The following is a 23,227-nucleotide window of genomic DNA, read 5'->3' as shown; positions in this document are numbered from 1 at the left end:
GGTTATAGCTAAAGACCAAGTCATAATTTGAATTAAGTATTAAAATCTGTTTGCTAATTTCTACTTCACATTTTCTAATGTAGATGTTTAAGAACCCATTAGCTATGGTAACAGAGACTAGCAAATTTGATGGAATGAATTATAATATTTCGCTAAGGAATCTGAGATTGTGCTCGATTTCAAAATCAGACTTATCTTCTAGAAAATCTTATCCTCTAACCATGATGGAAGAGTTCGCGCCAGAAGAACATTGGACGTTTGAGAAATAGTAGGAGGACCATCGTAAGGTCCGCAGAATCATAGTGGCATCCATGTCGAATGAGATCTAGAAGTAATACGAAAGGCTAGATAATGTCCCTACAATAATGCGTAGTACAAAAGAGGTTTATGCGGTTTCAGATAGGCATATTAAATATACACAACTAAAGTATTCTTCGGGACCAAGATGACTTGAAGAGTCCTCTGTACAAGAGCATGTGATCAAGATATTTTCCTTTGTGGAAAAAGTCGAAGATCTTCAAGATGGGCTTGATAATGATACGTAAATAGATGTGATCCTCCAGCGACTTCCTCCCTTTTCATTATAAATTTCAAGATGAACGGGCTTGAGAAGTTCATTAATGAACTTATCTACATGTTGGTCTAGTATGAGGCAACGACCAAAAGGTCTGGATCGACGATATTGGTTGGAAAAGCTTCAACCTCTAAAGCAAAAGGTAAGAGGACCTGATGCTTAAAGAGGAAGAATGGTAAGGCAAAAGCTGCTGCTAGTGCTTAGAAAGCTCCTATCCTAGTGGGTATGGGCAAAACGAAAAAAGGAAGGTTGGTAGTAGGCATCAAGGATAAATGGTGTCTGCATGTATTGTAAGGAAAAAGGCTAATGGAAGAGAGAGTACCCTAAGCTCCTCCCCAATGCAGGTATGTTTGTTATTAAGGTCAATATAATTACTAACACTATTTCTTGGGTATTGATACCAGTTCTGGGGCTTAAATTGCAATGACTTGCAGGTGTTGAAAAGAAGCAGAAGGCTAAGTAAAGATGAGGTGACCCTGAGACTTGGTGATGGTAAGGCCATGTTGTTGAAGCTGTAGGGATAGTTTAACTTAGTCATTAGTGATCATGTTAGGATTGAATGGAAGAATGTTATTATGTACTTAACATGACAAAAAGTATCATTTCCATCCCATTGTTAGAAATAGTGGTCCTAAATTTTTTATCAATAAAAACTCTTTGTATTTGATGAAAGATGGATCTTCTCATCTGCTGGGTCATCTTAATAACGGTCTTTATATTCTCCAACAATTTGATTTGCTCATGACTACTCAAGACAAACGTAAAATTGATAATCAAGAAAACGTACCAATTGTGGCATGCAAGACTACGTCATATCTTTCAATATAGGATTAGGAGGTTGGTTGACTTAAAGAATTTAGAAATAGATAATTTGAACAACCTACTAGCCTGCAAGGCTTGTCTAAAAGGGAAAATGACCAAGAAGCCATTTTTTTGACAAAGCACGCTTGGCAGTATCTATTGAATTGATCCACTTAAATGTTTATGGGCTACTAAATACACATGCCAGAGAAGGGTTCTCCTACTTCATAATCTTAACCGATGATCACTCACGGTATTATAATGTTTTAATAAGGTACAAATTTGAGGCTACATTTAAAGAGCCCAAACTAGAAGTTGATAACCAAACTGATCACCAAATTAAAGTCCTTCGGTCGGACTGAGGTCGCAAGTATTTATGTGATAAATTCTTAGATTGTTTAAAAGAGAATGGAATTCTCTTTTAATGGGCTCCTTTGAGAATGACACAACTTTAATGCGTCTCTGAAAGGAAGAATCGGACCTTGTTTGACATGGTCCGATCCATGATGAATTTTACCAAATTGCCCTTATCACTAAGGGCTGTGCTTTTGAGACAAAGACCAAGTTGTTGAACACAACACATTCTAAGACTAGGGCCCAGATGCTATATCAGATATGGTATGGCAAATCTACGTCCTACAAGTACTTAAGAGTGTGGGGATGCCTTACATACATCAAGAGGCTAGTAGAGACAACCTGGACTTGAGATCTAATTAGCGCAGGCTTGTTGGTTATTCAAAGGAAACTGCAGTGTATTTTTATGATCCCTCTAAGCAAAAGGTTTTTATCTCACGAGACGCAATGTTAGAAGTTGCTCCTTAAGTAATCAAATTATGGCAATACCTCAATGAGATATAGCGACATCATTTGCGTCTACTTTTCCCACTAATAATATTCCTAGCCTCCGAACGTCAGCAAGAGTACCCCCATCAACTAGAGAGGTATTAGTTCATGGGTTTGACCGGTCAGTTAGATAATGATGCAAAGATATTCAAACAAGCAATGCCGGACATCGATTTGGAAAAATGGCTTGAGGTCATGAAATCCAAAATTGACTTTCTGAGTTCAATGAGGTTTGGACCTTAGTAGATCCACCTAAAGGTATTAAGCCTATTGTGTGTGAATGGGTCAACAAATGTATGCTTGGAGCTGATGAGGAAGTAGCAATCTTCAAGTTCAAGCTTGTGGCAAAAGGATACACTCAGCATCCTAAGATCAACTTTAGGGAAACCTATTCGCCCATAACCATGGCCTAGTCCATTCAGATAATACTTGTCGTAGCAGCATGGTATAATTATAAAATATGACAGTTGGATATGAAAACTATCATTCTTAACAATTATGTTAAGGAAGAGATCCATATGGATCAACTAGAAGGTTTCACAAGTATTGGAGAAATAGAAGGTTTGTTGTCCTAAAGGTCCATTATAGCCTCAAATAAACTTCTCGAAGTTGGAATATACATTTTGATGAAATCATACGGGGTTATGATTTTCTCAAAAATAACTTTGACCCTTGTATATACAAGAAGGTTAGTGGGGGCTCAATTGCATTCCTCATGCTTTACATGGACGACATCTTGCTCATTAGAAATGATGTCAAGATGTTAGGTGTTACTAAAGCATGGTTGTCCACTCAATTCTCCATGAAGGATTTGGGTGAGGCTTCCTACATCCTTGGCATCAAGATCTTCCATGATAGATATAGAAGGATGTTAGCAATGACCTAAACCTTCGTATTTGAAGAAAGTATTGAAGAGATTCAAGATTGAAAACTCCAAATGAGAATTCCTTCCGATGAGGCATGGAGTTAATATGTCCAAGAAACAGTCTCCTGAGCTTCAAAGGATGTTAGATATCCCCTATGCATTAGTTGTGCACAGCCTACAGTATGTTGTGCAATATACTAAGCCCAATGTCGCCTTCGATTTGAGTGTAAAGAATAGATATCATGCATGTGTCAGGAAGGCACATTGAGCTATACTCAAAATCATACTTAAGTACCTGAAAATGACTAAAGATTTGTTCTTGATTTACAATGGTGGAGAGTTCATATTGAAAGGTTATAGTGATGCTAGCTTCTAATCGGCTGAGGATAATGCCAAATCTTAATCAGGGTCTATATTCAAGCTTAATGATGGTGTGGTTGCTTGGAGAAGTTCCAATAAGAATATAGCAGTTGATTCCATTACGAAAACTAAATACATAGCTGGTTCGAAAGCAGCTAATCAAGTGGTTCGGATGAAAAACTACATCCAAGTTAGATGTAGTGCCTAACATAGTTATCCTCTGTGATAACAACACCTTGATTATGCAAGCTAAGGAACCAAAATCTCATCACTGGTCCAAGATATTCTTAGACCCTACCATCTATTTAGAGAGATGGCGGGTAGAGGTAACCTTCGAACAGATGAAGACACATTAATAGAAAATACGGCAAATACATTGATCCATTGACCAAGTTTGTGTCACATATTGCTCATTCTCAGCATCTTGTGGATATGTGCTTGAAAACTATGAGTGATTGACTCTAGATCAAGTAAGAGATTGATAGAATAGGTGATTAGAAACCAATTCGATTAGCCTTGATGTAATCTGTTTTGATAATTTTGTTGTAATGTAATATTTATGAAATGAATAAAGCAAGTATTCGTTCTATGGTGTTTATATTTGTTGTGCTTGCTCCTTCATTACATATTTAATATCACAAAAAAATCTACACACCAAATGAACAATCATGGTAGTTAGGTTGCATATTGGATGGAAACTATGAAACTAAACTCCTGAAGATGGGTCTGAAATATTCCAAGTCAAGGACCTCGAAATGGACATCCAGCGTCTTATCGAGACTTGCACTAATTGGATGAGTATCGCGTTTCATCGACGACAAACGTGGGTCGTTTTTATAATTTTAGTGGGTGGTTGACAAGGTCGTCAAGTTGACTGAACTAACGCAAGGGGACTCATGGTATGCAAGCCTTTGAGGCTTGATTGGTATAACAAGAACTCCTAAACTTCGATAGTACGGTAAGACCTTGGACTTGAGGAATCACGACAATTAAATGCATATATTTGTCTTACCTTGGATTTGGCAAGAGATGGTCATATCTTGAATGTTGTCATTCAAATAGTAATTTATTAAAATTAAAAATTAATAAAAGTATTTTTTTTAAAAAAAATATTAATCCTAACATTTTTGACAATTTTTTCTACGGCTGTCTTCCATCATTAATGCGATTTCACGTGTCATAAAATTTGCCAAATCAGATTTGGAAAGGTTCAATTAATAAAGGAATAATTGCACACCTCCTCTTGAGGTTTGGTGTAATTACACATGAATTTATATGGTATGAAAATTACATCTAGCACCATGAAGTTTATTTCCATCTAACAAAATAAATCCTCGCGTTCGTAAAAAATCACTGAATTTGCTGATATTAGCAAAAAAAAACTGAATGAAAATTAAATTTACCCCCAGTTGACTTATCACTGACTAGATCAAATAATTTTTTTGACTAAACTACCTTATAACGATGAAAATATACCTTCTCATACGTATTAATACGTAAAAACATATGAGAAAAATTTGATCAAAAAAACAATAAATCAATAATAACTCAATCGAAATTAAATATAATTTTTTTTCATTTTTTAGTTAATATAAACACGTTCAATAAATTTTAATTAATGGATGGACTTATTTGTTAGAAACAAATCTTACGAGTGCTAAACATAATTTTTCAAATCATAAAAAATCTATATATAATTATACTAAACTTCAAAAAAGAGAAGTGCAATTATCCCATTCATAAATTCATCACAAGTATGATATGAGTAATTAATGAGTAATTAAATTTTAATTTCATTTTGACTTTACATCATATACTTAATCTCCTGTCACGAGAATCAATCACTACAACCAATGAAAGAGGCAATTGATCCAAGAAAGTTTGAACTTCCAATAAATAAATGTTCCCTCGAAAACAATAATAAATAAATGTTGAATAGTAGCAGCAAATGAAGGAGATTTGGATCATCACATGAACATCACTCACTCATCCCCCACACCGCCGACTCCTGTCCCCTCCTTGGAAACACCACCCCACATCTTTCTCAACTGCAATCACCAATGCCTCCCTATATAGAGCGTGCATAGTTCGATAAATTGATTTAATCGAATCATTACAAAAATTTTAATACGTACTGAATATTGAATTGAAAATTTTAATTTAATATTCGATAATCAATTTTGGTAAAATTCAATATTTGGTACCATATTAGTGTTGGTATACCATAATGTACCTAATCGAAATCTTAAGAAATTAGATATTATACTTATATATGTAGATTTAATAAATAAAAGATTATACGTTTATATATTAATATGTAGGATTTGTTTTTTAAAAAAAAAATCGATTAATATGGTAAAAGATCGAATCGAACAATCCGATGCAATATTCAATAAGCCAAAAGGTGTTTATTAAATATTGAAAATAAACACTTATCAACTTATTATTGAAAACAGTATGTCTTTTATTTATGCTTTTGAATTGCTTAAATAAGTTGATTTGAATAAAAAATTACACTACAAAAAAAATAATTTAATAGCTATGAAAAAAAACTTGATACTAAAATCAACAACATATTTTAAAAAATGCGTTTCTGAATTCATGAACAGATATAATGGAACTTGTAGCTAGAAAATTAATTGATTGTGGAAGTTGATTGAATGTTAATTATTATATAAAAATAAATAGATCAAAATGTGGAAATTTTATTACTGTCATTCCTTTAATTTTTATAATGCTGCAACATAAAATTAGTATTTTTTAATTAAAATGAAAATAATATTATACATATAAAAACTAATTTTCTAATTAATTAAAATAATAATACGAAATGAGTAGTTCTCCACCAATTTTAATCATGATTCGGAGTCGTGGATGCGGATCATGACTTGGAGTCGTAGATGTGGACTATATATTTAAAAACAATAAAGAAAATTATTGTCAAGTCCTGGACTTTATTTGTGCTAATACTTTTACAATTGTTATATTTTTGATAATTTTTTTAATATTAAAATAATTTAGCTAATATAATAAATTGAATTAATCCTAAATTTTACCCCACAGAAAAAAATATTCAAATGATATGTTATACTTGCTTTATATAAATTGGAGTAAATATACAAAATATTAGTATGATATTGTATACTAATAATATTAAATAGATATAATTCTCATGTTAAAATAAGTATAAAATAATATTTGAAAATATGAGCATCCTAGATAAAGAAAAACATTTAATATATGAAATCAGCAGCAAAAAAGAAAAATGCCCTCGCATTTGAAATTTATAATCCTATTTTCTTGGGACATTTCAAAATTTAATTTCTAACATAACTTTCTTATTTAAATCAATAATTTAGTTTTTGGTGTAATAATTAGAAGTAGAAAAAACCTTATATATTTTTTTAATTAAATGGGGAACATCATAAATTGAGTACTATGAACTTTACAATAATCAATTAAAATAAATGCTACTCATTTAAGAATTTGTTTGGGAGGGATAGTGCTATTACATTTATTTTGGAGAAAGTTGGAAGTAGTAACAACATGGAATTTATTTGTAAAAATTAGTGAGAAATAGATAAAAATTAACTACGAGTAACTAAAAAAATACGATTGTTATTACGGTTAATTATTATAATCAAAGAAAAAAATAATGGTCAACATAAATTGATCATTGCACGGGTTATTAGTCGTTGTTTTGCTAGTGATATCAAAATATTAGTCATGGTCAAAATCATAGCAAATATTTTGACTATAGTTAAAAACCATGATAAATATTAATAAACCGTCGTAAATAATTCAAGTTTTCGAATTGATTTTGTTTGATCGTAGTTAACAGTATTGATTTAACATGATTTCTAAGCCGTAATTATATTATAGGTGTCGCAAAAAGTTAATTTGTTTTGTAAGATAAGCATCTTTGATTAAAAATTGTTTCTCCCATATGTTAAAAGGATACACTTAGGATTATATAACATTTAGCTCGTCATTTTGTCAATATAATTTATTTTATTTGTATATTTTGTAGTAAAATATTTAGAAATGACTATAAAATTTATATTTCAAGATATAAAATACTAATAAAAAACTTAATGTTTAATTAAATAACGTTCCATAGCTACATATTAATTATTATTGTTCAATAATGTGGAACAATATAATTTACATGACCATACAAAAATTTACTTTCTCATTAATTAATCACAACAAGTGATACATATGGTATTCATTTTTCAACTCCCAATGGAATTATCCGGTCTCGTTAATTAAAATTTTCCAGTAAAATTAAGATACAATCAGCAGTCAGAGTACACAACGTTAATGATAAAAAATAAGATCTTCAACCCAACTGACACTTATTGGCAAAACCGAGCCAACCTAAGTCCACTTGCTGCCCGCTGGTAACCAACTAGCTCGACTAACACTTCAACATCAATTTTACCTCGGATGGTATGTCATCCTGGAGTACACATCAACACGGATAATCATACTAGTTGGATTAAGGATAAAGCCAGGATGGGCCCGAACAGGTAACAGACTTTCCCCTAAATAGGTGATTTTTCTATTGATACTACAGTGCTCGCATAGGATGTGGATGACATGACATGCAACTGAACTAATGTACTAATATGAAAGGAGATTTTTCTAAGAATATGAGAATATCAAGATCATGCTAAACTACCCAAATTGTCTCATCCGTCTTTTCTATATAAAAAGTGCAAGTATGTCGAAAAAGTTACTTTCACTCAATAGCTCGAATTTCACTTGAGTTTACTTATGTCAGTCCACTTAGCTCACTGAACCTGTCGCACCTCTAGTTTTCATAGCATTCTGCACGTCTCTATATTCTTCGTTTATCCTCATCAAAATTATTATTAATTTAAATATTGGAGTGCTAATTCCAGCCTCAAGAAAATCTTAGAATCCTCAGATATTCCTTCAACATTTTTATGATGCTGCTAGACTCCAATATGCATTAATATCAAATAATGTAGCGAGTAAAATATAAAATTTATAACATCGTAAAATTATATAATTTTCACAGTGTTTAATCATTAAACTTATTTGAAAATTTCTATATCGACTCCGTATATGCAAATCTAATAAATAAATCAAAGCGATAAGTTTTAAATAAAAATAATTGTAACAAGAATAATATAATTACAAAATAAAGTAGCTAAACTCACCCCTTAAAAGTGCTTTTAACTTTTAATTCAAATTTAGAGATAGAGACGATGCTCTCAAATTAACACTCTCAAAATGCTCTTTAAAACCAAAAATTGAAAGAAAACAAACTTTTAAAACTATCCTAATACCAATCATAAAATAAGGCATCAAATAACAATATGCTTACACTATAAATCAGAGCATGATCAATACTATAATACATGACATAATAATTCATTAATTTGAAAATTTAAAAAAAAAAAAAAGGATTTGAAATGATGGAAGGAGAGTCAAGGGTAGTTTTTTTTTTTAAAAAAAAAATTATATCAATTCAATCAAAATATTAATATATTAAAAATAATAAAGAATAAATTATAGTAACTCTCGATTCAACCAATATATTAATATTACTATAAATACATTATAGGGAACATTATACTTCCTTACCTTGAGGTTTGGTGTAATGACATGTAGACCCTCCATGGTGTAAAAAATTACATCTAACACCACTGAAATTTGCTTCTACCTAATAAATAAGTCTATATGTTAGTCAAAGTTCACTGAAATTGTTGATAAGTGATAGATAGTATGGTAGAAAGAACGGAAAAATTGAATAAAAATGAATATTTACCATTGATTGACTTATTACAGGTCAAATAATTTTTTTTGGGCTAAACTACCCTTATAACGGTGAAGCTGTACCTTAATGCGTTAAGACATATAAGGGTAATTTGATCACAAAAAGATTTATTTGTTCTGTAATAAGTCAATTGGGGGGTAAATATAAACTTTTGTCTGATTTTTTTATTATCATCAGCAAAAATGGAGGAACTTATTTGTTAGAGGGAAGCAAACCTTAAGGGTGCTATAGATGTGAATTCTTAAATAACAAGAAATCTATGTGTTATTACACTATATTTTGGGAAAGAAGAGTGTAGTTATCTCTAAATTATAACAACTTATATAAAATAAAATAAGATAAATATCTATATATTTGATGGGACACGAACCAATAGCCGTGGATGGTGAGTTGTGGGGCTCAAGATGGTGGCGATTGGGGCAAAAGAACACGTGGCCCCTAGATATGTGGCATGTTGATAATCATAGTCATGGGAGTAAATGTGCAAAGGTGTGAGGGGGAAGCACATGGGGGGCTGTGTAGCTACAAGAAATTCATGTGATCACATGTGCCCTTTTCCTCCTTTGTTTTTTAGGAGCCCCCGTGGGCCCTCCACTTTACAACCTGCGACCCTATCCGGTTCCCGCTACCCCACCTCCCAACTCCGTCCCGTTACCACCCCCTCCCCCACCCCCAATGTTTTTGTTTTTTTAAAGTAAAAATGAAAAACTAATATTTTTTAAACATAATTGATTATAAGAATAATTATTAAATATTTATAATCTAATAGTTATCAATAATTTATATTAATTATCTATATCAAATAATTATATTTAATTAATTTTATTATTAAAGTAGAATAACATCTCACGCATTGATAAGGTTCAAACCCATAATTCTGAAGTCATGGGGCCTCAATTTCACTAATTGAGTTACGCTTTATCGGTTCGATTTGTCAAGTTAAAATTCCGTAAGTAAAAATTATGAGTTTAATCGAGTCTCGTAAATATGAGTATAAATTCATTTTTTTTAGAGAAAATTTTCATTTTTTTGATTTTTTTAAACATGTTTATTAATTTTTTGAATTAGAGATGCATTAAATCAGTTTTTGAATTTTAGTCCCCAATATTTATATTTAACTTTGAAGGATAACTTTAATGATGGACTATTATTTTGTAAAAATTACTACTATAAATAATTAATGATATATTTATAGCGATAATTTAGTGACAATATATAATTGATATTACTGTTGTTATTAAATTATTATTGTAAAGGTGTTATTAATTATTTATAATGATAACTTTATTTCGTCATTTTCTTCTATTTTATTATTATAGTAGTTGAAAGTACAAATTTACCCTTTTTTTTCAAAAGACTAATTTAAAAGGGATTAAAAAAAATTAAAGTTGGATTCGAATATTGGGAGACAAGCAAAATTTTTACCCATAAAGAATCATATAACTATTTAATTTTTAAATAAAAAATAATAACTCAATTTCTAAACTTATGAAAAAGAAACTAATCCTTTCTCTATTTTATCATTATATTAGCCGTCGTGACACATTATTTTTACGTGTATATAATAAATATTTTTTTATATTTTAAAATATGTTATATACAAATAAGAATAAAATATGTAAGTCAACAAATCACATTAAAAGAGAAAAATAAAAAGAAAATCATTTTAAGGGTATTATCGACGCAATAAAATTATTAATGCAGCAATGTTATAAACCATCATTTGTGAATGAAAACTGATTTTTGTTTTTTTATTATTAGTACTAACTATTGTACTGTCGTTCTTGCATGCATATAATAAATAATTTTTCATGTAATACATAAACCAATTCATTTCATAAAAAAGAAAAGAAAATAAAAAATTAATTTATCAATTAATATAAAATTTAAAAAATTAAATAAATTAATTATCTTATTTGTTGAAAAATATTTTTAAGTTTACAAAAATTGATATAATCTCTCGTCAACCGTTATTTGTGAGTATGCATATATATATATATATATATTTTTAATACTAGTATATAGATAAATTTTAAGAAAAACACTCATTAGCATTTTTGGTGAACGGTGATGGAATCAAGACCGTAGATCAATAATTCCAAGAAAGAAATCCGTGATGGAGGGGAGGTCGGGAAACCAAAGCCCAAAGCTTAGGTAGCCCCCACCTTCGTTGGCATTGACATTTCTAGAACGCCATTACAATAATTTAACACCACTTCCCTCCTCCATTCTTCTCACCACCCCCCCCTCTCTCTCTCTCTCTCTTCATGGACTGTTCCAACACTGCTGCTTACGCCGTAGACCGAGAGGACGCTCCCACATTATCAAGAAACCAAGAAATGGACAGGGAGAAGCCGCCGGAAACGAGCCATGACATGAATGCGGCAGTACAACAGCCCCCAGCGGTCGTCTTCCGCCGTGGAAAGGGCAGGAGGAGGAGAACCCATTCGAGGAAGATGCCGAAGGAGGGGTGCTGTAATGGCGCCGGCGGTGAAGAATTAAAGGATGAGAAAGCGGAGGTGGAGAGGAAGATAGCGGCGTTGCAGAAAATAGTGCCCGGAGGCGACAGGCTTGCGGTGGAGACGCTGTTTGAAGAGACGGCGGAGTATATATTGGCCCTGGAGTGGCAGGTGAAAGCCTTGAGATTTCTTGCTGCCTTTGTTGAAGGTTCTGACATGGAGAAAAGAAAGCTTGGTGGCTGATTATAATAATATGTATATATATATTTACATGCTGAACTGTTTTTTCTTTTTTTTTTTTTTAAATTTATTTGATTTCTCCCTTTTTCCACTTTTGATTTGTTTTTTTGAATTATTTTTTTTAGAATTTTCTTTCTCAGAAAATAAAAATGAGGGGTAAGGGATTTCTTAGCTTTAGTCTTTTTCCCCCCTCTCTGTTTCTATCTCCTTTTGTTTTTATTTTTTTTTTTTTACATTTAGTTCAAGTTGAGTGTTAGATTTGAATATATTTTCTAAGGAGAGGAGATTAATGGGTTAGTGGTTTAGTTCATGGTAAATTAGGTAATATGTTGAAGCAATGTTGTAGAAATGTTATTTGAATGAATGCTCAATATTGTGGAAATGATTATTTTCCTTACATATTGAACATTTGAGTTTATTGAGATTTTTTTATTTGAAAAGGGCATTTTAAATATTTGATAGATTCATATGTTCATAAATTATTTTTTCTTGTTCTTGAAATTCCCTATATTTAGAATTAAATTGGGATAAATTTTAATGATGAATAAAATATGGGATGGAATTAAATTATCATACTATATACCTTATTATTTGTATTGAAAAATTTTGGGATAAAACTAAATTTGAAAAACAGGCAACAGGAAGAAATCTAGTAATTTAGGTATCCAGAAGACTGAAGTTAGTTTGGATAAAATATTTTCATATTTAAGATAAATGTATATAATCACGTACAATTCTCCTCAGATCGGTCTAGTGCCTAGTGGAATTTAAATCATCTCTTTATTATGATCTATCACGGGCTCGAGTAATATCACTCAGAGCGATCTAAAAGCAAATAAACAAAGAATTAGGATGGATATCTACCTTTCTGTTTTAGCCATTGATGCGATAGAAAAGGTAGAGTAATATCACGGACTTGAGTAATATTACTCAAACCAATCTAAAAGCAAATAAACAAATACTATATTATTAAATTATTTTGTGTATTTTTAGGCTTTAAAATGTTAAAAGATTAAAATATTAGTTACTTTTTGTATACTGTACAAGTACAAATTATTGTATATCATTGTTTTAGTTTATTAAAAATATTACTCATATGTATTATATTTGAGTATAAATCAAACATATGCACATTTTATACATATATGTATATATGATATACACCATATCTATATATGTGTAGCAAAACGATGGTTGACCACAATTAAGTGAATTTTGATTGAATACTAATGTTTGATAATTTTATAATTTTTAATTACTAAGAAAAAAATCTCACTAGTTAGAAACCTCATGAGTTTAAATTAAAAATAAATTTATTTTTATCTATACAATCATCTAAGCAATATTTTATTTTCAAAATTAGTACTTATGCATATAAAATTCTAGCTTCAAGATCAGGATATTAATTCAATTTGCATTTATCTTAAACAACTTCAAATGTCAGAGGATTTTGTATTATTTGTTCAGAAATATTATTTATCTTATCACTATCATTTATTTTTATTTTAACTATGTACGTTTTAATCTCTAGCTCATTCATGGGGTTATTAAGGGCTTATTAGCTCAGTTGATCAGAGTGTCGTACTAATAACACGAAGTTGTAGGTTCAAGACCTGCATGGGGACCATTGTGTTATTTTTATTACTTTCTTTTGATTTTTTGACCTACAAAATATTTAGAGCTTGGTGCATGGAAAATATTAAATCCCATTTAGTTGATTCTAATAAGGTTTCAAAAAATTCATTAATTAATTTTTTCTATAAAATTAGTCAAGTACAATTTAACATTGCAATTCTTGAGCTTCTATTGATAAAAATTTTCTAATTTAATTTAATGTCTACCAGATTTTTGGTCATACCATAAGGTCGAAGGATATTCAAGAAAATTCTAAGATCAATGGGACTATTCCTATAAAAAAAAAAAAAAAGAAAAAGATTATCACCCCGATTCTTAAGTCAATAAAAATTATATTAAAAAAGAATAAAGGAAACTTGAATTAAAAAGACAATAATTGAGTAGAGTAATGATAAATAGTATACATTCATATAGAGTGCAAAATACAAGCTCAAAATAGCCTAAACATTGAGAGAAAATGGAAATAATAACCAAATGACTGCACAAGGTCCCTATTTATACATGTGTACAGAATAGGGTACGGAAGTTGTTGAGGAATCACCTGGAGATATTTTAGGATGGCGTGTCCTGATGTTTTGAAAACCTATACGACGTGTTCGTCCAGTTATATGATGTAGTTTTAGTTGGAATCAGTTTGTTTCTTGGGTCTACCATCTCAGTAAAGTAGCAGGTAAGCTTGCGGGCCTTTGTTCCCTACTGATAGTCCTGCTGGGCTCACAGCCAGCTGAGCTGATGTGCTTTGCTTGTGTGCTTAGTCTATAAAAGATTTAAGGGCATCATAATCTATTTACATATTACACAATTAGTTTAACCATATTAAATTAATTGAGGTCAAGAACTATTAACAATTTTAGTCAATATTCTACATCTTTAATTGAACACTTGAATTAAATATTTGATGAATTATTCCCGTTAATCATAAATTAATTCAACCAGTAAATAATCGAATCAAGAAGATGACCTTCTCCGGCAAAGTGTAAGACCCCTTGAATTCACCCTTGTGGTAGTCACGGGTTAACAACTATTATGACTTGTCAAATTAAATTAATCTTACTAATTAAATTATTTTGGATATTTTTCTAATTTGTTAAGATCTAAACTAAGTTTAAAAATAATTTTAAAAATCTAGGCAATATTCGAACAAATTTCATTATTGTATGTTAAATTGAGTTGGGACTTGTTCCAATTATACTACAAATTCTTAATGGGCATTGAAGGCTTATTAGCTCAATTGGTTATCGCATGGTGCTAATAACCTGAAGGTTGCAGGTTCGAGACCTGCATGGGCCATTATGTTATTTTTATCACCTTTTTTTTTTAGCCTAAAAAATATTTAGGTTTTTGGTGCATGAAAATATTAAATCCCATTTAGTTGATTCTAATAAAATTTCAAAAAAATTATTAATTAATTTTTTTCTAGAAAATTAGTAAAGTACAATTTAACAGTACTTTTCTTGAGCTTGATTTGATAAAAATTTTCTAATTTAATCTGATGCGTGCCAGTTTTCTGGCACACCACAAACTTGAAGGATTTTGAAGAAAAATCCAAAGTTCAATGGGGACTTGCCTGAAAAACAAAGATTACCACTCTAATACTTATGTCAGTAAAGTTATTTTAAAAAAAATAAAAGAAACATCAATTAAAGTGCGAGTAATGGTGTAGAATAATGATCAATAATATGTATTCATGTAGAGTGCAAAATATAAGTTGCAAATAGCCTAAAAATCGGGAGAAAATGGAGAGAATAAGTGAGAGTTTTAGAGTGAGCATTGATGTGACAAAATAACTGCACAAGACCTCTATTTATAGATGTGTATAGAGCAAAGTACGAAAGTTGTTGAGGAGAGTTTTAAACCAATTGAAAGTCCTTTTAGTTGGCTATTATTCAAGAAACAACATTTGTAATTTGGACTTAGTTTCACTGAGATACATTAGGTAGATAGAATCTTGCTATGTACTCCAAAAAGCAAGGAGGAATTGGTTAATTGTAGAATCCCAGTTCATTTGTCGTCAATCTACTAGGAACCAACTGTAGATATTTTTTGATGATGTTTCCTAATTTGTTGACAAGTTATATGACGTGTCCGTCCAGTTATATGATGTAGTGTCCGGCTGAAATGAGCTTAATTCTTGGGTCTGCTAGTACTGTACAGGGGGTAAGTATGTGAGCCTTTCCCTCCTGTTGGGCTCATAGAGAGCTGAGCTAATGTGCTATGCTTGTGGGCTTAGTACATATAAGGGGCATCATAATCTATTTATATATTACACAATTAATTTAACCCCATTAAATTAATTGAGGTAAAGAACTATTAACTATTTTAGTTAATATTTTACATCCTTAATTGAACACTTGAATTAAATATTTGTTGAATTATTTTCATTAATCATAAATTAATTCAACAATTAAATAATCGAATCAAGAAGATGACCTTCTCTGGCAAAGTGTGTGACTCCTTAAATTCACCCTTGTGATAGTCACGGGTTAACAACTAATTTGACTTGTCAAATTAAATTAATCTTACTAATTAAATTTTTTTTGGATAACTAATCAAATATTCAAATGAAAATTAGAAATATATAGGATAGAAAATATAGAAGTGTAACAAAAAAAATTTCAAATGTCATGTTATTCTTCTAATTTGTTAATATCTAAACTAAGTTTAAATATAATTTTAAAAATCTAGGCAATATTCTTCAGCTAGACTTTGTTGCAATGTGGGCATCGAAGGCCTATTAGCTCAGTTGGTTAGAGCGTTGTGCTAATAACGCGAAGGTCGCAGGTTCGAGACCTGCATGGGCCATTATTTTATTTTTATACAAAAAAATTGGGGTCGGGTGAAAAAAAATATTAAATCCCATTTAGTTGATTCTATTAAGGTTTCAAAAAATTCATTAATTAATGTTTTCTGTAAAATTAGTAAAGGACAATTTAACATTACTTTTCTTGAGCTTGTTTTGATAAAAAATTTCTAATTTAATGTGATGTGTATAGATTTTTTGTCACACCACAAGGTCAAAGGATTTTCAAGAAAAGTCCTATGAACAATTGGGACTAGCCCAGAAAAATAAAGATTATCACTGCGATGCTTAAGTCAGTAAAAGTTATTCTAAAAAAGAATAACAGAAACTTGAATTAAAGTGAGAGTAATGGTGTAGAATAATGATAAATAGTATATATTAATGTAGAGTATAAAATATAGGCTCCAAATAAAATTGAAAGAAAATTGGAGAGAATAAGTGAGAGTTTTAGAGTGAGCGTTGATATTACAAAATGACTGCACAATCATCTATTTATAGGTAGGCACAATCATCTAAATATAGAAGGGCAAACAAAAAGAATTTCAAATGTCATGTTATTTTTCTAATTTGTTAATATCTAAAATAAGTTTAAATATAATTTAAAAAATCTAGGCAATATCTTCAGCTAGACTTTGTTGCAATGATGTTACAAATTCATGGGGGGCATCGAAGGCCTATTAGCTCAGTTGGTTAGAGCGTTGTGCTAATAACGCGAAGGTCGCAGGTTCGAGACCTGCATGGGCCATTATTTTATTTTTATTACTTTTTTTTTATTTTGTACAAAATAATTAGGGTCTGGTGCAAGAAAAATATTAAATCCCATTTAGTTGATTCTATTAAGGTTTCAAAAAATTCATTAATTAATGTTTTCTGTAAAATTAGTAAAGGACAATTTAACATTACTTTTCTTGAGCTTGTTTTGATAAAAAATTTCTAATTTAATGTGATGCGTACTAGAATAATGGGGACTAGCCCAAATAGCCTAAAAATCGAGAGAAAATGGCGATAATAAGTGAGAGTTTTAGAGTGAGGGTTGATATTACAAAATGACTGCACAATGCCTCAATTTAAAGGTAGGTACAAAGCAGGGCAAGGAAGTTGTTGAGGAGAGTTTTATGACAATTGAAAACATTTTGAGTTTGCTATTATTCAGAAAAAAAATCATTTGTGATTTCGACTAGATTGATTGAGATACGTTAGGTGTATTGAATCTTGCCATATACGGTAGAAAATCCAGGAGGAATTGGTTTCTCGTGCCAGCTCATTTGTCGTCAATCTACTAGGAATCGCCAGGAGATATTTTAGGATGACGTGTCCTGATGTGTTGGCAAGTTATATGTCGTATCCGTCCAGTTATATGATGTAGTGTTCTGTTGGAATAAGTTTGTTTCTTGGATCTGCTAGCTCAGTTAAAATGCAGCTAAGCCTGTGGGCCTTTGCTCCTTGTTTATGGGCCTGCTGGGCTCATAGCCAGGTGACATAATGTGTTTTGCTTGCGGGCTTAGTCCATAAATAGCTTAAGGGGTATTGTAATCTATTTATATATTACACAATTAATTTAACCATTTTAAATTAATTAAAGTCGAGAACTATTAGCTATTTTAGTTAATATTCTACATCTTTAATTGAATACTTGAATTAAATATTTGTTGAATTATTTCCATTAATCATATATTAATTCAACCATTGAATAATCGAATCAAGAAGATTACCTTCTCCAGCAAAGTGTATGACCCCTTAAATTCACCCTTGTGATGGTCACGGGTTAACAACTATTATGACTTATCAAATTAAATTAATCTTATTAATTAAATTGTTTTGGATATTTTTCTAATCTATTTAGATCTAAATTAAGTTTAAATATAATTTTAAAAATCTAGGCAATATTTGAATAAATTTCATTATTGATATGTTAGATTGAGTTAGGATTTGTTCCAATTATACTACAAATTCATGGGGGGCATTGAAGGCCTATTAGCTTAGTTGGTTAGAGTGTCGTGCTAATAACGCGAAGGTCGCAGATTTGAGACCTGCATGGGCAATTATGTTATTTTTATTATTTTTTTTAATTTTATCCTACAAAATATTTAGGATCTGGTGCATGAAAAATATTAAATCCCATTTAGTTGATTCTAATAAAATTTCAAAAAATTCATTAATTAATTTTTTCTATAAAATTAATAAAGGATAATTTGACATTACTTTTCTTGAGCATGTTTTGGGTAAAAATTTTCTAATTTAATATCATGCATGCCAGATTTTGGTAGCACCACAAGATTGAAGGATTTAAAAAAAAAATTCGAAGATCAATGGGGACTAATCTGAAAAACAAAGATTACCACTCTGATGGTTGAGTTAGTAAAAGTTTTTCTAATAAAGAATAAAAGAAACTTGAACTAAAGTGCTAGTAATGTTGTAGAATAATGGTAAATAGTATGTATTCATGTAGAATGGAAAATATAGGCTCCAAACAGCCTAAAAATTGGGAGAAAATGGAGAGAATAAGTGAGAGTTTAGAGTGAGTGTTGATGTTATAAAATGACTGCACAAGGCCTCCACTTATAGGTGTGTACAAAGGTATGTACGAAAGTTGTTGAGGAGAGTCTTATGCCATTTGAAAGTCCTTTGAGTTGGCTATTATTCCAAAATTAACATTTGTGATTTGGACATAGGTTGACTGAGATACATTAGATGGACAGAATCTTGCTATGAACTCCAGAAAATCAAGGAGGAAATGGTTACTTGTAGATTCCCATTTCATTTATCGTCAATCAACTAGAAACCACCTGTAGATATTTTAGGATAACGTGTCCTAATTTATTGGCAAATTATATGACGTGTCTGTCCAGTTATATGATGTAGTGTCTGGCAGAAATGAGCTTAGTTCTTGGGTCTACCAGCTCAGTAAAGTAGCAGGTAAGCCTGTGAGCCTTTCCTCCCTATTTATGGGCCTGTTGGACTCATAGCCAGATGAGCTAATGCTATGCTTGTGGGCTTAGTACATGAAAGGTTTAAGGGGCATCATAATCTATTTATATATTACATAATTAATTTAACACTATTAAATTAATTGAGGTCAAGAACTATTAACTATTTTAGTTAATATTCTACATCTTTAATGAACATTTGAATTAAATATTTGTTGAATTATTCCCATTTATCATAAATTAATTCAACCATTGAATAATCGAATCAAGAAGATGACCTTCTCCGGCAAAGCTTGTGACCGCTTAGATTCACCCTTGTGATAGTCACGGGTTAACAACTATTATGACTTGTCAAATTACACTAATCTTACTAATTAAATTGTTTTGATATTTTTCTAATTTGTTAATATCTAAACTAAGTTTAAATATAATTTTAAAAATCGAGGCAATAATCGAACAAATTTCATTATTGATATGTTAGGTTGAGTTAGGATTTGTTCCAATTATGTTACAAATTCATGGGTGGGGGATTGAAGGCCTATTAGCTCAGTTGGTTAGAGCGTTGTGCTAATAACGCAAAGGTCGCAAGTTCAAGACCTGCATGGGCCATTATGTTATTTTTTATTACTTTTTTTTTATTTTGTCCTACAAAATATTTAGGATTTGGTGCATGCAAAATATTAATTCCCATTTAGTTGATTCTAATATTATTTCAAAAAAAATCAATAAACTAATTTTTTCTATAAAATTTGTTAAGGACAATTTAACATTACTTTTCTTGAGCATGTTTTGATCAAAAGTTTCTAATTTAATCTGATGCATGTCAGATTTTTTGTCACACCACAAGGTTGAAGGATTTTAAAAAAAATTCGAAGATCAATGGGGACTATCGCTAAAAAACAAAGATTACCACTCTGATGCTTAATCAGTAAAACTTATTCTGAAAAAGAATAAAGAAAACTTGAATTAAAGTGCGAGTAATAGTGTAGAATAATGATAAATAGTATATATTTATGTAGAGTGCAAAATATAGGCTTCAAATAGCCTAAAAATCGGGAGAAAATGGAGAGAATAAGTGACAGTTTTAGAGTGAGCACTGATGTTACAAAACGACTGCACAAGACCTCCATTTATAGGTCTATACAGAGCAACGTACGAAAGTTGTTGTGGAGAGTCTTATGCCATTTGAAAGCCCTTGAGTTGTTCATTATTCCAAAAATAACATTTGTGATTTGGAGTTAGTTTGACTGAGATACATTGGGTGAATTGAATCTTGCTATGTACTCGAGAAATCGAGGAGGAATTGATTACTAGTAGATTCTCAGTTCATTTGTGGTCAATCTACTAGGAACCACCTATAGATATTTTAAGATGACGTGTCCTAATTTTGTGACAAGTTATATGACGTGTCTCCAGTTATATGATGTAGTGTCAGGCCGAAATGAGCTTAATTGTTGCGTCTACCAGCTCAGTAAAGTCTTGTTGGTTCACGAGCTCTTACTTTAGTTCTTTTCATTTCGTATGCAGTGATGAAGCGAGGTCCTTTTCTTTGAGGTCTTGGACCATGCGCCTATCATGACGTGAAGGGTTTTTTCCTTAATATCTCAGACCTTAGTAGATCTAAGATGAGACCACATAGGTAGGGATTGAGAAATCGCCCTCTACCCAGCCAAAGTTCGAGAGAACCACGTGGATATAAAGACTTGGTATACACAGTACCGACGCGAGCATAATGCTTATTTCGGTGGTGATCTAAGCGTGTGAGAGCTCTGTATCCAGCACCACCCAACCCACTCTGCAAAGAGTGGAGAACCTCTTCACAGGGTACATATGTTGTAAAGCAGCAAGGCCAAATGGATGATAGGTAAGCCTGTGAGCTTTTTCTCTCTGTTGATGGGCCTGTTGGACTCATAGCCAGATGAGTTAATGTACTATGCTTGTGGGCTTAGTCAATGAAAGATTTAAGGAGCATCATAATCTATTTATATATTACACAATTAATTGAACACTTGAATTTAATATTTGTTGAATTATTCCCATTAATCATAAATTAATTCAACAATTGAATAATCGAATCAAGAAGAAGACATTCTCAGGCAAAGTGTGTGACCCCTTAAATTCACCCTTGTGATAGTCACAGGTTAACAACTATTATGACTTGTCAAAAATTAATCTTACTAATTATATTGTTTTGGATATTTTTCTAATTTTTTTAATATCTAAACTAAGTTTAAAGATAATTTTAAAAATCTAGGCAATATTCGAACAAATTTCATATTGATATGTTAGGTTTAGCTAGAATATGTTGCAATTATGTTACAAATTCAAGGGTGCTATTGAAGGCCTATTAGCTCAGTTGGTTAGAGCATTGTGCTAATAATGCGAAAGTCGCAAGTTCAAGATCTGCATGGACCATTATGCTATTTTTATTATTTTTTTTTGTTTTGGCCTACAAAATATTTAGGGTTTGGTGCATGAAAAATATTAAATCCCATTTAGTTGATTCTAATAAAATTTCAAAAAATTTGATAATTAATTTTTTCTACAAAATTAGTAAAGGACAATTTAACATTACTTTTCTTGAGCTTGTTTTGATAAAAGTTTTCTAATTTAATCTGATGCGTGCCAGTTTTTTGGCACACCACAAGGTTGAAGGATTTTGAAGAAAATTCCAAAGTTCAATGGGGACTAGCCCTGAAAAACAAAGATTACCACTCTAATGCTTAAGTCAATAAAAAGTTGTTCTAAAAAATAATAAAAGAAACTTGAATTAATATACGAGTAATGGTGTAGAATAATGATAGATAGTATATATTCATGTAGAGTGCAAAATATAGGCTCCAAATAGCCTAAAAATCGGGAGAAAATGGAGAGAATAAATGAGCATTTATGTGACAAAATAACTGCACAAGACCTCTATTTATAGGTGTGTACATAGCAACGTAAGAAAGATGTTGAGGAGAGTTTTAAACCATTTGAAAGTCCTTTGAGTTGGCTATTATTTAAAAAACAACATGTGTTATTTGGACTTAGTTTGAGTGAGATAAATTAGGTGGACGAAATCTTGCTATACACTCCAGAAAATCAATGAGGAATTGGTTACTTGTAGATTCCCAGTTCGTCAATCTACTAGAAACCACCAGTAGATATTTTAGGATGATATTTCCAAATTTATTGGCAAGTTATATGACGTGTCCGTCCAATTTTATGATGTAGTGTCCGGCTGAAATGAGCTTAATTCTTGGGTCTACCAGCTCAGTACCATAGCAGGTAAGCCTGTGAGTCTTTCCTCCTTACTGATGGGCCTGTTAGGCTCGTAGAGAGTTGAGCTGATGTGCTATACTTGTGAGTTTAGTCAATGAAAGGTATATGGGGCATCATAATCTATTTATATACTATACAATTAATTTAACCCCATTAAATTAATTGAGGTAAAGAACTACTAACTATTTTTGTTAATATTCTACATCTATAATTGAACACTTGAATTAAATATTTACTGAATTATTCCCATTAACCATAAACTAATTCAACCATTGAATAATCGAATCAAGAAGATGACCTTCTCTAGCAAAGTGTGTGACCCCTTAAATTCACCCTTGTGATAGTCACGGGTTAACAACTATTATGACATGTCATATTATATTAATCTTATTAATTAAATTGTTTTGCATAACTAATCAAATAATTCAAATGAAATATAGAATTAGAAATATATAGGATAGAAAATATACAAGGGCAAACAAAAAGAATTTCAAATGTCATGTTATTTTTCTAATTTGTTAATATCTAAAATAAGTTTAAATATATTTTAAAAAATCTAGGCAATACTCTTCAGCTGGACTTTGTTGCAATGATGTTACAAATTCATGGGGGGCATCGAAGGCCTATTAGCTCAGTTGGTTAGAGCGTCG

The 23,227-nt window shown here is 31.1% G+C and overlaps 1 protein-coding gene and 3 non-coding genes across 4 annotated transcripts; all 4 read left to right on the top strand.

Moving 5' to 3' along the window:
• Window positions 11,431–12,369, top strand: LOC105176846 (transcription factor PAR2). The gene has a single exon (XM_011099779.2). It carries the CDS (start codon window positions 11,520–11,522, stop codon window positions 11,952–11,954), a length of 435 nt encoding a protein of 144 aa, XP_011098081.1. The 5' UTR covers window positions 11,431–11,519; the 3' UTR covers window positions 11,955–12,369.
• TRNAI-AAU lies at window positions 16,315–16,388 on the top strand. The gene has a single exon. It is a non-coding gene; the product is annotated as a tRNA-Ile (tRNA).
• On the top strand, window positions 17,058–17,131 carry TRNAI-AAU. Its single transcript has one exon. It is a non-coding gene; the product is annotated as a tRNA-Ile (tRNA).
• TRNAI-AAU lies at window positions 19,849–19,922 on the top strand. The gene has a single exon. It is a non-coding gene; the product is annotated as a tRNA-Ile (tRNA).

The sequence above is a fragment of the Sesamum indicum genome, linkage group LG14, assembly GCF_000512975.1.
Source record: "Sesamum indicum cultivar Zhongzhi No. 13 linkage group LG14, S_indicum_v1.0, whole genome shotgun sequence".
Taxonomy (NCBI): Eukaryota; Viridiplantae; Streptophyta; class Magnoliopsida; order Lamiales; family Pedaliaceae; genus Sesamum; species Sesamum indicum.
Note: the sequence above shows the minus strand (reverse complement) of the source record. Positions and strands in the feature narration are given on the sequence as shown.